This window comes from Mustela putorius, unplaced genomic scaffold (genome assembly GCF_011764305.1).
Source record: "Mustela putorius furo isolate JIRA1106 unplaced genomic scaffold, ASM1176430v1.1 tig00537301_pilon_pilon_pilon, whole genome shotgun sequence".
Taxonomy (NCBI): domain Eukaryota; kingdom Metazoa; phylum Chordata; class Mammalia; order Carnivora; family Mustelidae; genus Mustela; species Mustela putorius.
This window is the reverse complement of record NW_025422439.1, coordinates 401,319-416,294: the sequence shown is the minus strand read 5'-3', so window position 1 is coordinate 416,294 and position 14,976 is coordinate 401,319. Positions and strand designations below refer to the sequence as shown.

At 46.2% G+C, this 14,976-nt stretch overlaps 1 protein-coding gene and 1 long non-coding RNA gene across 7 annotated transcripts in view; one reads left to right on the top strand and one right to left on the bottom strand.

The window, feature by feature from the left end:
* The window catches only part of LOC123390320, a 21,157-nt gene extending 18,495 nt beyond the window's left edge, over positions 1 to 2,662 (bottom strand). For 2 of the 5 annotated variants that reach the window (XR_006604925.1, XR_006604923.1), the window contains exon 1: positions 2,452 to 2,662. This is a non-coding gene — a long non-coding RNA (uncharacterized LOC123390320). The remainder of the gene's footprint in view (positions 1 to 2,451) is intronic. The other 3 variants (XR_006604921.1, XR_006604924.1, XR_006604922.1) reach the window with 2 other exon arrangements.
* Positions 1 to 14,976, top strand: part of TNFSF8 (TNF superfamily member 8) — a 27,220-nt gene extending 12,244 nt beyond the window's left edge. The window contains exons 3-4 of one of the 2 annotated variants that reach the window (XM_004774058.3): positions 10,058 to 10,129; positions 11,450 to 14,976. In XM_004774058.3, the coding sequence (XP_004774115.1) occupies positions 10,058 to 10,129; positions 11,450 to 11,844 (467 nt within the window). In that variant the 3' untranslated portion in view covers positions 11,845 to 14,976. The remainder of the gene's footprint in view (positions 1 to 10,057; positions 10,130 to 11,449) is intronic. The other variant, XM_045074022.1, reaches the window with a different exon arrangement.

Here is a 14,976-nt window from a genome sequence, read left to right as displayed (position 1 = left end):
AACCCCAAACTGTGGGAGCCGTGGGCTAGGTCCCTCATCAAATCCCTTCTTATCTTGGCCATCGCTGTATCAGAACACGCACGAATCCAAAACCAACCTCTGCTGGCAATTCAGCGTTTCTGCAGCCAGATTTTAGAAATGCTAACAGTCATCTCCACCAGGGCTATGAAACTTTTGTCAAGGATCTTCCCGTGCCTCCCCTGGCTTGATCTTCACCTTAACCTTGCAAGCAAGCAACGTGGGAGTTCGTATTTCCCTACCGCAGATGAGAAGCTGAGGTCCAAGCCCTCAGGGTGACTTGCCTGAGGTCACCCAAGAAGCTGATGGCAGAGCAGGGATCAGAATCCAGTCCTCTCTCTTCCCTGAATGACATTCCTCAGCCATGAAATGTTCATGGCCGGCTGTTGCTATGCTCCCTGACTGTCTCCTATTTTATAATGTACGTCTACCTTTCTCCTAACCTGGCCAGCTGCAGACACAGTTCTGGGGTGAGATGGAAAGAACATTGCCAAAGAGCAAGGGCTCCGGAACAGATTTTCCTGCCAGCTGGCTGTGTTTCTCTGGACCAGTCTTCCTCCTCTCTGGGCCTCACCTATAACGTAGTACCAGTGTACTAAAATTAAATGAAAGGGGCTTTCCAACTTTGACACGTTATGACCCTCCAATTCTTTTGCTCAGTATGTAAATAGAAAAGAAAAAAAGCCCAACAATAGTCTTGAGGGAATCTATATCCACAGCCTCCTTCCCAGTAAACCCCCTTTTTAACAGACACAAGCAGCAATTGCCCCTTTTCAAAAGCCATTGAGAGACACCTGGCAGAGGGGAGCCATCTCCCAGAAAGCCCTGGGAAGGGGTGCCAGGGGCCACATGTCGTTTGTGACTGGAGTGGACAAGGGCAGAAGCCAGGTATGGTCTAGGGAGCCCTTGGCCACTAGCAGAAGCAAATCACACACCCTCGGCAGGCAGCAGCCCAGAGCCCAGGAGGCAGGCCCGTGTACATGCACGAAGGTACCCTAACACAGGACGACACTTGGCTGCATGATAACCACAGAAAAACAAGCTTGTTTTGTTATGGAAGGATTTCTTTGTCCCAGCATGAGCTTTGTATACCAGCCAGGAGTCTGGTGACTGGCAGACTGCTACGTCACCCTCACTCCACAGTGCTTAGGGCACAGTGGACCATTCTGAGGGCTTAGCAGGAACTGTGGGCCAGGAGGACCACAGGGAGGAGACCCTTGCCCCATGCCTTTCTCCTCTCATCTAGAAAATGGAGTTAATAAGGATGCCCGCCCCCCCTCACCCCGAGCCACCATAAGGGTGACCAGGAACGGCAAGCATGACCTTCATCTGCCACCTGGCTGAGCCTATGCCCCTTGGACACGGAGTCCACTCTTCTTTTCATCCCCAAATCAAATGACTCTGTCCCATCCCCCACAGGGTGAGCAGCCAAGGTCGGGCTCCAGGGATGGCTGGCCGCCTTCTCCTCACTTCTTACTCTAATTTTCCACTTCTGCCACATTTTGAATCTCACAGGTGCTTATGTTAGGTGGCATATTTGCCCAAATCACAGAACGCAGGCCCTTTGCCTTGATTTCCCCCAGAGCTCCAACAGCACCCCACCTTTGCTAAAGCCAAGTTTGCCATAGGATTTAGGGTACTTAGCGGAGTTAGTAGGGCAGTGTCTTCCGTCCCAGGAATGATGCAAATAGAGTACTAGAGCCTTCTGTTCTTGTCAGACCTCTGCTCCTCCAGCCACCAGGAATTTCTCAAAGGACAGCTTTCCCCACGGGCGTTCAGCCCTCCGTCCTGCATATTAACACACCCTCCTTCTACCTCTTTTTCTTCCCCATTTTTTATTCCCCACTCCCCACCCCACAAGCTCGACATCTATTCCATAGAATGGTTTTGGCCACCTTGACTGACTTGCCTGAGATTACACAGCTAGTAAGGGGTCAGCCTGGATTTGGAGGTCTTGCCCCATTCCGTCTTAGCTTATCCAGGATTGTATTGCCAGGTGCTTAGGACAGCACCCTGTGCTTCCTTCCAATACCCGTACCAGTTGGTTCCCCTGGGCTGGGCACCCTTCCAACACTATGGCTTCCTCATCACCTGTTCCCACAGCTGTTTGTTTTCTTGTTATGGAGTTCTGCAGTGGTAGGGGTCATAAAGAGTCCACGTAGGGAATTTGGAAGCCGAGAATTGAAACCCTTGCTTTGCGGCTAAGGCATCGTGAGACTGGGAGATTCTTTCCCTCCCTACAGCCTCCAGTTAGAAGAAGTCAGCCTTTCCTGTGCCACGGGGTACCCCCTCTCCACAGGTTCCTGGAGGCCCTGAGGAAAGAGAACCAGTGAATAGACCAATTCCCTGCCCTCCTCTGCCAACTTTCTCCTGAATCCAATACCCAGCAGGAGACAGGAGCAAAGACAGAGAACAAGTCGAACTTTGGAATACCTGCATTCCGGTCCTGGGACTCGAAGCCATGCATTTTCCCTCTCAGGGGCCTGGAATGTCCTGTTGTCTAAAATGTCAAGAGTGAGGAGAACCAGCCAGATGACCTGAGCCTGGCATGGATTTTGTTTTGAGGCTGACATTCCTGGAATTAAACAAATGGTGTATTTTAGAGTTCTAACAATGGACAATTTTTACGTGGCTTGGCAGATTACCTTCCTCCACACCCCCTCTGCTAAAAAAGAAAATCTGGGCATTAAAAGAGATCAGGTAAGGCTTGCTCGCTTGTTTGTGCCTGGTGAACCTACCCACTCACAGGCAATAAAAACTGCCTTTGAAGGCAATGAAACTGATCCTTGGAGGCCTTCTGCTCAGGATCCCCAGCTACCCCTGCTGTCCCGTCCCCACCAGGATGCCACACTGAGGGCAGAAGAGGCTGGCAGAGAAGCAGCAGCCTCCCCCAGCCCCAGAACCACTGCAAACAGCAGAGACCTGCCTTACGTCTACCAGATAGAATGACCTGGTTCACGATTGCCCAATTCACCCATTGTGGTGAGCCTTTTTCTTTTCTTTTCTTTTTTAATTTTTCACAGCATGAGGGGGTACTTCTGCTCAGGGGGCACATTGCTTTTCAGAGAGTCACAGGCCTTAAAGAGCCTTCTCCATTTACTTTAAATGCAAAACGCACTCTTAGACTGACTTTTGCTTAAGGCAGAGCTAACAGGAGTCGGGAATCTCTCCGCAAGAAATAAACTAGGAAAAGGGCCGCTCAGAATGAAGGGGAATGGAGTCCTGTAGAGGCCATCCAGAGTGTTAGAGCAACCTGCACTCTCATCCCCACTGCCTACTGCCAAGGAAAGCCGAGGGGGAAGAGAGAGGACAGGTGAGGGAGGCGGGAGAGGGGTCCAGAGACAAGAGGAGAGGAGAGGAAAAAACACTCGGATCACTGGAAAACATATGAAAATTTGTATTGGAGCTTAGCATATACAGATTACAAATCTCGCAATCTAGAAGAAATCCCCATCTTTCCAATACTTCAGGGAAGGAAAGGGGAGAGAAAAAGAGGTAGGAGGAGAAAGGGGGGATGGAGGGAGCAACGGATGGAGAGAGGGATGGTAGGATGATGCATTTCACCCAAGCTCTCTGGTCGCCACCTGTGTTGGCTTGAGTTCCTACCAGCTGAGCAAAACAAGTCCTGCACCAGGGGGCAGGAGCCAGCCATCACCTGGTGTCCTTTGGGTGGTGGGCACAGGGCTCATAGCTATGCATGATCTCCTCTGACCCTCCAGCAATTCATCAAGGCAGATTGCTACTATCCTCCCTTTGGGGGAGGATTCAAAGAGGCTGAGTGACTTCTGCAAAGCCACACAACTTAGTGAAGTAGCAGAGGAGGAAAGGGAGGCCAAGCTTGCTTGATCCTAAGCCTAACTTCCCAAGTGCACTGTCATACCTTTGCATCTAGAATAGCTAGGAGGTGTTTTTTAAAAAGAGTATTTAAGACATTAGCAGATTTCACCATGTGACTTCAGATTCACTTTACCTTTTGGATTACACACTTTATATGCCTCATATCTACCTCCCCCCCAGTAAAATTAATGCCACCTGCATTTATATTAAGTCAGGTGGTCAGATAGGTTGATCTTACAAACTACAACAGCTCACAATTGAAAAGACTCCAAAATTCTAAAAAACTGCCAAGAAATTCAAATGAATTCCAGCTTGACTGCCATTTGTGCCTACTGGTCACTTTCCCTGTACTTGACACTGAACATGTGGGGATGACTATTCCCCGAGTGCTGTTTGTAAATCCCAAGTCACCGCCTTGTGCTTTGTTGAACAAATAACCCATCACTAACTTCTATCACTAGTTGGCTTTGTGGCATCGAGGAAATGGTCTAGTTGAAGCCTGCTGAAATGATCCTTAGGTTAAGGATTCCCTTTGATTCCAAATTCTACTGATAAATTCTACTGGAGAGACTTTCCCCCTAGATGTCACTGTTGGGACTCTCCTGGATATCCTGCCAGAGGAAGGGACTGCCAAGACCTTGGTAGATGCCATCATTAGGGTAATTCCTCTCCTTCTTGGAAGGCTTAAAATATTTTCAACAGATGGAAGGAACATTTTACACACTCATCTGGAAGCCATCAGATGGCTCAAACATTTATGTGCTTAGTTGAGAAACTTCAGTCTATCAGATAATGCCATGAGCTTTGCTTTAATGAGTGTTTCATCAGCCAGCTCACTCTGCCGAGGGGCATGGTTAATTGTCTAACAAGGACAAGAAGAGTAGAGGAGGAAGGGACTACCATTTCCTGAATGTCTCCTCTAAGCCACATGCTACACTGGACACTTTACATTCATGGTGTCTTTGCAACAACCTTACATTTGGGTTGAGTATTATCAACCACCTTTATTGATGCGGTAACTGACGGTCCTTAAGGGGAAGTAACAGCTAAAAACCTTGACTGGAGCCCAGATGCACTCCGTCTTGTCTCATCTGAATATTTGCTTGGAAGGTGCCTGGCACTCAGACCACATACTGTCTGGCTGGAATGGTTGGCCTGGTTTGTTTTATCACCCTGGGCATTGCTGAATCTTGATGGAAGCCCAATCAAGGCTGATGACTTATGACTTGGCAGGGTCTGTGAGAGGGAGTCCAGAAGGCTCATTAGCCATCTTTTCCCAGCACCTCCAGTTGTCTCATCAGTTTTCAGACCAGTGTGCATGGTGACTGCAAACCCACTTCTTTCTACATTTAACCCTTCCTCCACCGTGGAAGGACTAACCGGAGGACAGAGCCCCGGCTGGACTAAGAATCAGGAGACTCTTAGTCCTCTGAACCTATCTTGGGCCAGACCATCAGTTCCTCTGGGCTTAATGTCCCCACTCACAGAACAGGGTCTTGGTTAAGTTTGTGTCAAATGGTCCTTTCAAGTCTAACATTTTAAGATCCCAAAGCAGTGGCCAGTCTTCAGGTTGCCATTATGCTGCTTCCTAGAAATTGATCTTTTCTTATCTTTTTAAGATTTTATTTGAGAGAAAGAGCATGAATGCAGGAATGGGAGGGTTTGCAGAGGGAGAAGCAGACTCCCCACTAAGCAAGGAACCCAATGCAGGGCTCCATCTCAGGATTCTGAGATCATGACCTGAGGCGAAGGCAGCTGCTTGACTGACTGACCCATCCAGGTGCCCTTAGAACATGGTCTGTTCGAGCATCCTAAGCAACATCTCTCTCTCTCTCTGGCTCTCTCTTCTGTAGAAGTGGCCAAGAGGATTTTATTGACACATGCTTCTCTTCAGGCTTCCAGACAATGCCCAGAAAAGTTCCATGATCCTAGAGGAGGCCAAGTCTGGGCTTATAAATCTTGCCCATCTAAAGGCCTTGGTCCTCAGAGAAATTCACAGAGCACTTAAGTTGTTTGAAAGATGGAATGTTCCATAGAAGGGGTAAAGTGTCTAGGCTCTGGTCCTACTTCTGTCACTAATTCATGGGGTGACCTAGGACAAGCCTGCCATGGGGATAACATTGAAGAGCACATAGGTTATATGTTTACCAAGCCTGAACTGGTTAACCTCTCCAGGAACTTCCATTTCTATCAGCCATGCAAAGCCTTACAGAACCAGCCTGTTCATAACTTAAATTGACCCCAGACCTAAAACACTCTCCAGACACCACTGTGGGTGTCTGGAGATTTAAATATGTGAAGAGAGTCTCCTAGATGGGGTAGAGCAACATGCCCACAAGGACAGACTGTTGGAACTGGGACTGGCATTCCCCCTGCTGCAGCAAGCCTGACCATGTATAGTTGAGTCTACACAGCCAGCTAGAATAAACTAGAAGGGCCCTTCTAGGCCATCAAACTCACACTGCTCTTCATCTAGCTAAGGACACTAGGACCCAAAGAGGGAAGATTCCTAGATTCTAATTCCCAGGCCATGAACTCAGCCTTGACTTGCAAACATTTCTCATTATCCCCCACTGAGTGGTAAGTTCTTTCAACTAAACCCCTCTAGACAACACACTCAGCTGGGAAAGGAGATGTTTTGCTGCCCGTGCTCCAAGCATTCAAAAATGCAAGGCACATCACAGGCTTCCTGCCACAGGTCCCACCACCTATTTACAAATCACTCCTTCCTGTTTTCATAACCGAAAGAGAAAGTTGTATCACAGACCTAGAGGGTGACACATGGCTGGCAAAATGACCCTCAAAACAGCCCAGCACAGCTCTGAATAGCACTAACTGGTCAAAGAGTTGAGCGGCCAGCCCTGTGATTTACAGTGTGGCGTGTGTCCTTAGAGGTCTTCCTATTGTCTAAGAAATGCGCACATGGTCAATGCTAGTCAGGAACCAAGTGCTTCGTCTCTTCAAACCTCCACATAAAGTCTTGATGTCTGGGCCCCACGGAGCAGGCTGCAGCTCCTTCCTGCTGACAGTCTGTCAGATGTGAATCGCCAACAGCCATGCCCTCCTCTGGGCTCCTCTGCACATTCAGCCACCCCCTTCCACCAACAGCTCTTCCAGTGTCCCCTTTCCCAGCCCCCTGCCCTCAGGCAGCTTCAGCAACACCATTCGTGGAGAGGGTTACCTGTTTTTTTCCTGTTGCTTGAAACCACTTTTTGCTTAAAAAGATTCTTAAAGAAGAATTAAAATACACCTTGCCATTTGACTTCAGGAAATGCAAATGCTTCAGAATGAGGCTTGTTCTTTCTTTTTTTTTTCCATCCTTGGGTTTCTCAGAATTACAGCTGAGGTCAACCAACCAAACATACAAAGACCAAAGGGGAAAGGAAAAACAGAACCTGCATGTGTGAGAGGCAAGCCCAGGCTTGTCCTTCTCCGGCCACCTGCCTGTTTACGGAAACTCACCTGACAGATGCCACCACAAGTGACATGATGTGAGGGGGGCCTCCAGCCAATGAGCAGAACCTGGTCTTGGCATCCGTGTTGGCCTCAGCCTAGGGCATGAGTCCTCTCCTCCCATTTAATCTACGCTAATCTGAAGAGCTATGAGGGAATGAGGCAAGGTGTTATTCCAGCCGGAGGGGAAAGACAAACTGAGCATCCCCATTTAGCCTCACTCATGCCAGAACGCAGCTGACACCCACTGAGGGAAGTAAGAGGGAGAGAAGAGATGATTCAATTCAATAAATATTTACAGAGCATCTTCTGGGCTGAGCAGTGGGGATATAGAAATAGTTGTCTCTGCTCTGAGGGTTCATAGTCTAATGGAGGAAGTCAATAGGCAAACAGAGGGAGGGTCAGAGATGACTTCGAGGCCATGCTTTAAATAAGGAATAACTTCCCCAGTAAAGGGGAGCTTCCAGGTGGAGAGGCAAATCAATATGCATGTTTGAGGGCCATGGTGCCTCCAAACACCAGTATAGTCGTCAGCAATCAACCCAGGCCATTCAAGTCAGACAGCCTGGGTTTGAACCTCACTCTCTCACTGATGAGCTGTGCAAATGTGAACAAGTCATTAACCTTTGAAAGCCTTGGTTTCCTTAAGTACAAGACAGAAATCACTGGAATGGAGGGGGCGTGGGAGGGATGGGATGGCTGGGTGATGGACTTTGGGGAGGGTATGTGCTATGGTGAGTGCTGTGAATTGTGTAAGACTATGAATCACAGACCAGTACCCCTGAAACAAATAATACATATGTGTTGATAATTTTTAAAAAATCTATGTGCATCCATTAAAAAAGAAAGAAAGAAAGAAATCACTGTAGTACCCTTCTCATGGGTGGCTATAAGAATTAAGAGAAAGATCAAATATAGCATGCTTAGCAGAGAACCCAGAAAATGGCCATCACTCAGTCTGCATTAGCAATTTTTTATTGTCTGCATTATTGCTACTGCTGTAGGGATCAGGAGTTCAAGGGAAGGAGGGAAGGTGGAGTAAGACTAGAGAATGCAGGAGGGACAGAACACTAGGGACCGTGAACTTCAATGGAGTATCTGGCTCAGATCCAGCAGGCATAGCAAAGTCCCTAAGGAACTCCCAGCAGAAAAGAGATAAGGCCACATTTGCCTTTGCAACAATGCTTTCTGACTCTATGTTCTACATCCCTAAAAAGGGGAGGCTGGCCAGGGGAGAACTCTCTTAACAGCTCTCACAGTGCATTAGAAAATGAGCCTGCCCCCCCCCCACCCCGCTGCCATGTTGTATCCCTGAATCTAATCCCTCAAGAGCGTGGGCTGCAGCTGAAGTAGGCAGGACAAGAATGCCAGGTAAAGAGATGGGATCAAAAAATGGCAACTAGTCTACCAGCCCTCATCACCAAGAAGACACTTTGGGCCAGAGCATCTATGGGTCGAGGAGAGACAAGGATCAAAACTGCTGCCTGCTTCTGCAGGGGTTGCTGCTAGCAGTGAGCTAGTTCAGACAGCAGAGGGAACTGTTTGCTTAACTTCCAACCTCTTCAAGACTCCTGTGGGGAAGTGAGGAAGGCCGGGGAGGGATTTTCTCAGGCCTGGGGCAGAGATGCAAGTGGGGGGAATCTTGTGAGCCCAATAGATACCACTCAGAGATCCAGGGAGCAAACACATCACGGTGTGGCCGCTTCAACCCAACAGGCCCATGGCTGCCTTGTCTCTGATGGATGGAATGAATGGTCACTCTGATAACATCATCAAAAAGATGTCAATGTCAGGTCTTAGACCTCCCAGTTGCATAGACAGGAAACCAACGTCCAAAGAGAAGTAGGAATTCACCCAGAGTAAGTTGAACTCATGAGTCACTACAGGAAATGTATAACTTGGCTCTTTGCATATAAAATAGTTTCTATAATAAGAAGCTCCTAAGCCAGTATCACTGGTGCATATATTAAAAATATTTTTGTTTCTTAAATACCATGATGACATAAACACCATCTTTTTCCCCTGCCAAGGAAGCTCCAGATAGCAGACTTCCTGCTTAGATCTCTTTAATCCTATATCCTCTTAAAATTGAGTACAAGAATGTGTTTATCTCCATTGTCCAGCAAGTGGCTTGGAGGAAGAAAACTGGCCTCTGGAATCAGATAGACATGGGGGTGAATCTCAACAGTACCACCAACTTGCTTGACTTTGTGTCATTGACTCCATCTAGGCATCAGGACATCCACTTTGCAGAGTTAGCTGGAGAATTCGATCAGCAGAAACATGTAAAAGTGCACAGATTAGTATCTGGTGTGCTCTCAAAGGCAGAATTGCAGTAATCACTACTGGAACTTTCGTTCTGACCACCACTGCCTGGCTGAGTAAGGTGGGACAGTATACTTAATCTGTCTGGTGCCCAGAATTTTTCCCATCTGTAAAAAAAGACTTAATAATACCACTCTCGTAGAGTTGTTGCAAGAGTGAAGTGAAGTAAGTAGGCACAGGAATGGCACCTGATACCTAGGGGAGCTCAAGTCATCTTTGCTTTCTTCCCCCAAATTCCAGTCCTTGTGGAAGCAGCCAATTCCAAAGAACCCTAAAATATGTGATGATAAAATGAGAAACAAACAGGTTCCCAAATGGAAACAGAATACTAATTGTCTCCATCCAAGTATCATGGAAAAAGAACTGGTGTCCCCAGTACCCAGGGCAGAGAAAGACAATTAATGTGTAATCTCCTTACTTTTAGGAAATTGCTCAGAGGACATCTCATGTGTAATGGAAAGGTCTCCATTCAGGAAGTCATGGGCCTACCTCCAAGGTCAGTAATGAATCCAGAAACTCTGGTCATCTGAAGGCCACTTCCTGTGGCCTTCTAAAACTTCCTTCACTTTTCTGTGTTGTCAACCTGGCCTCCAAAGACGTTTGTGTTGGACCCTTGGGCCCCCTCTCTATTCAGCCACGTGTAAGTCTGGAGCCAAGTGCACAGTACTTTTCCTCATGGAAGAGAAACAAGCTCTTTGTCTCTGCCTCTGTCAGGTTCTTCACAAGGGAACCATGAATTTGCCTTGTCCCCTGATTGACAACTTAATGAACATGTCAGCACACAGTCTCTTTGCATATTGCTGTGTGCTTCAGCTAAGAGGCCACTTCTAAAGGAAATAATTCAAGGCACTTAGGCTGGGAAAGCTGAGATACGGAGAGGATGGCCAAGATTCTCTGAATAACCATTCTGCCCATTTTAAAAATTCAATTTTGCAGCTAGATTAGTTCTCACCCTTAAGTTGAATTGCAACAAGGTTTAAAGGGAAGGCATGGAGGCAATTAAAACGAAGGCCAGCTTTCCAGTTCTGAAAGGCACCCTGACTAATCAGTGCTGATTTTCACTTGTTGGACTCACAGAGACTTGGCTTTCCATGCAAACATAGCGGCCCACACGGTCTGCCCATCCTCTGCTTTCTAAAAACCCCAGCTGGGAAGAGCCCCTACTGAACACTGGCGGGATCTACACAATTATGTTTGGCTGCCCAAAGGAAGACATTAAAAAAATGAGACAATGAATTGCTAAAGGATGCATCTTGCTATGAAAATCAAAAGACTGAAGTTCTCCTGGATATCTTGATGCCTAAATTCGTTACTAATTGAACAAAACTGATTATCCTATCTCAGATACTTGATGCAATGCCTATAAACTAGTAGCCCCTTAGTGATGAAACATTGATTGATTGATTGATTGATTGATTGATTGAATGAACATGATAGTCCAGAACTTGTGGGGAATATAGTCCAGGAGCACAGGGTCTGAAAAGGGGAAGTTTAATAATTATAATAATAACAGAATAATAATAGAAAAGAATAATATAATATATAAGTGAAAAATAATTCTATAAGAGGTAGTATTCCATTTCCATATGTGTTTTGACCCTCCAGCTTAAAGCATTAGAGAAGAGAAACAGGGGTAGTTTTGCACCTGTGCCTTGAATATTAAGCAGCATCTAAAATAAGTAACATGGAAGAGATTCCAGATGGTTAGAACAGCAGGCAATGTTTTAGAAAACATGGGTCTTGAATGGGAAACCTTGAATAAAAACTTCCCATTTTGCAATCTGCCCAGTAATTCTTTTTGTCCTTCTCTCTCCAGTGTCAAAGCATATAAATAAATCCAAGTTGTCTTGGAACAAAGATGGTGTTGTTCGTGGAGTCATATATCAGGATGGGAATCTGGTAATCCAGTTCCCAGGTTGGTATGTCATCATTTGCCAACTACAATTTCTCGTGAAATGCCCAGAACATTCTGTTGACCTGAAGTTGGAGCTTCTCATCAACCAAGATGTCAAAAAGCAGACTCTGGTAACAGTGTGTGAGTCTGGAGCACAAACGAAAAACATATACCAAAATCTCTCTCAGTTCTTGCTGGAGTACCTCCAGGTCAACACCACCATATCAGTCAAGGTGGATAAATTCCAGTATGTGGATACAAACACCTTTCCCCTTGAGAATGTGTTGTCTATCTTCTTATACAGTAGTTCAGACTGAGCCATTTCTTCTGGCCTTCAGGAAGAAAACCACTCTCTACCATACAGTACTTCATCCATCCAAACACTTGGGCAAAAAGAAAACTCTAGACCAAGCCTGAAACCACAAAGGGTATTAAATATCATGCTTCTCCTTCTGTCTCTTGGAAAGATACAGCTCCAGGGTTTAAAAAACAAACAAACAAACAGTTTTGAGTGACGTGTTTTTCAAACAGAAAGGAGGGAAGCAAGGCAGTATGTGGGAAAAGCCCCACATGGGCATCAGAAGGGTTGGATTTATGCCCTGGCCCAACCACTAACTGGCTCACTGTGTGACCTGGAGTTATTCCTTTCCCCTCCCTGGAACTCTGGATACATGTCTGGAAAATGAATGGGCTGGATTTGAATCTCTCCAAAATCTCTTCCATCTCAGAAGACCAGGATGTCTTGTCCCAGACCCGTGAATTCAGATTCCAGGTAGAAGCCCCCAGCCAAAGGGAAGGCCCTCGCCTCACGCCAGTATAAATCTGATGGTACTAGTAGGATCTGGCTGCATGTCACCTCAACGGAGTCGGAATTTGGGGAGGAGGTTCAAGGTACATTCCCAAATGAAGTGAACTGTGGGATCTGAAATGTGTAAAAGAAACGACTGCCCAACTGACCATACAAATCTAAGAGGCCTCCTGGAATTTGGAAAGTCTTCTGACCAGGCTTGACTCCATCCAAGTTAAGACTGACAACACATCAACAACATACAACTCTCATTTCCTATAGGGAAGGGCTGTGCATTCAGCAAACATTCCATTGGCGTGCACTGGTCATGGTGATATGGCCATTTGGTCAGGGACCAGCTGCTGTCCTTTCTCACATGATCTCTCTCTGCTCCCTCCTTCAAATGCCTCTCAGGGAGCCATTTCTGTGGAGGGCCATTAAGGGCCCCGAATGTTATTGATAAAGATGATGTCCTTGAACATGGTGAGGACTTCTAAAAAATGGCAACCTCCTCTCCTGATTGGGGTAATTGTGAGATTTTTCTAGCTACACCAACCTACCTTTATATCCATCCATCTTTTCTGGAAGAAGCCCCTTATCTGTTGAAAAGGACCATTGAGCTTGAAGTATAATGCCCCAGAATTTCTGCTTCAGAAGCAAAAGGGACCCTTTACTGCCATCCAAAAGAATAGAGCAAAATTTGCATTTTTCTCAAGAAAGGTGGCAGGGAAAAGAAAAATGTAGGAAATCAGGAAAGTCTGTCAGAGAAAAACTAGAAAAAGTGTTAAAGAAGAAAAGGAAAAAAAAAAAAAAAAACGCCAGCAGTGTTGGTATGGATGAGAAGGACTCAAAAAAAACAAAACAGCTGAAGAAAAATTGAAGTCATTTGCTGAGCAATGTGCTATGTCAAACTCCTCCTCAGCCTCCTCTATGAAACATTCAGTAAAGTCTGCATTTCTTCTAACGCTTTCTATGAGTAGATTCTTTGGGAGGAGCGGGCATTGGAAGAGGTGTTGAATTCAGCAAGCCAAGTATGTAATAAACGCAGAGACAGGTTTTGAGGACCCAAAACCAGCAAGTAAGAGAGCACCTGGCATTTGAATTATACCCAAACTCTGAAGGACAAATGAACCTTGCTTAAGCCAACTCCGGCGTTCTTGAGAAGGTATCCACAATCTAAGGTTGTGTGCGCTAAGCAAATTTTCTACTGTCTCATATTCAAGCTTGAGAAAGGTTTCATCTCTCTGAGCAGAGGCACCTGACTTTTATACTTGAGTGGTTCCAGCTCTCAGTCTCTGTCAAGCAATGACCTGCAAGCCAACAGCTGAAGACACAGGTGGCACAGCATTAAGGAGTCCTCTAGCAAGACAAAAAAATAAAGGGGAATAATCATTAGTAACTCAACTGAAAATAATAGGGCATGGATAAGATGGAAAGCTTAAAACCAGATTCTTCTTTTTTTAAAGATTTTATTTATTTGACACACAGAGAGAGAAAGAGAGCCCAGCAGTGGGAGCAATATGCAGAGGGAGAAGGGAAAGCAGGTTGGTCAAGCAGGGAGCCTGATGCGGCGCTCAGTTCCAGGACCGTGGGATCATGATCTGAGCCAAAGGCAGATGCTTAACGGACTAAGCCACCCAGGTGCCCCAAAACCAGATTCTGTTGCTCCCGGAGGGTTAACCAGGCCCCTGGGACTGTGGTAGAATCTGTGCAAGTAAAATAAATAATTCTCTACCTGGGAATGTCTGTCTGTCTGTCTGTCTCTCTCTCTCTCTCTCTCTCTCTCACACACACACACACACACACACGAGTATACTTGCAGAAAGTGTAGAAAAGGGCAAATGCATAAACTCATAAGAAACAAGTCAGTGTAGACAAAGTGTGTTCCTGCCCTTGGGGAATTCCTAAGACTTTCCTTCTCCACATTTAGTAACTTTTTGTTCACCCCGTCTGTCTATTACCTACCAATGCCTCCTTAACCTACCCTATTTCCTCTCAGAATTCCCCAGCCACACAAAGGTTGGCTCAGAAGAGGTCCCTGCACCCCCAGGAGGATTGACAGGAACAGGCCTGAAAGGGAGGAAGTGCTGAAGGAAGTTATGCAGAATCTACCAAACAGGAGAGCCTTCTAGAACTTGGATTAGGAGGATTGAGAAGTCAGTCAGTGTCGTCTCTGGAAAGATGCTTGCATTAAGAGGATTGAGAAGTCTGTGTCGTCTCTGGAAAGATGCTGATTGATGAGCTAAGCCAGTGGTTGAATGCATGCCCGACAGCAGGCAGAGACTTGTCAAGTCCTCTTGTGTGGTTAGAGCAGAGCTGGGATTTGAGCTAGCAGTGGAGCCCAACCTCTTGGCTCCCTTCTGCATGATTTCCCACCAGGCTTTACTGGTCTCATTCTGTAGCCTTCCTGTAATTCCTCAGGTCACTTCTTTACCCCTGCCCTGGGGTGGTCCCCAGTATTCGGGGACTTTCTCTGTTCTTCTTTTCCCCCACACAGATCCTCCAAGATTATCATTCAAATGTGAGACTCAGATAGTCTTTGGATTCAGTACATGGGCAAATCACAGAAAAAGGCCAGGACCCCATATGGAAAAGTTCAATCTCTGAGAAACTGAAGAAATTATTTAAAAATAAAAGTTTATTGTTTTAATCTGAATTTATA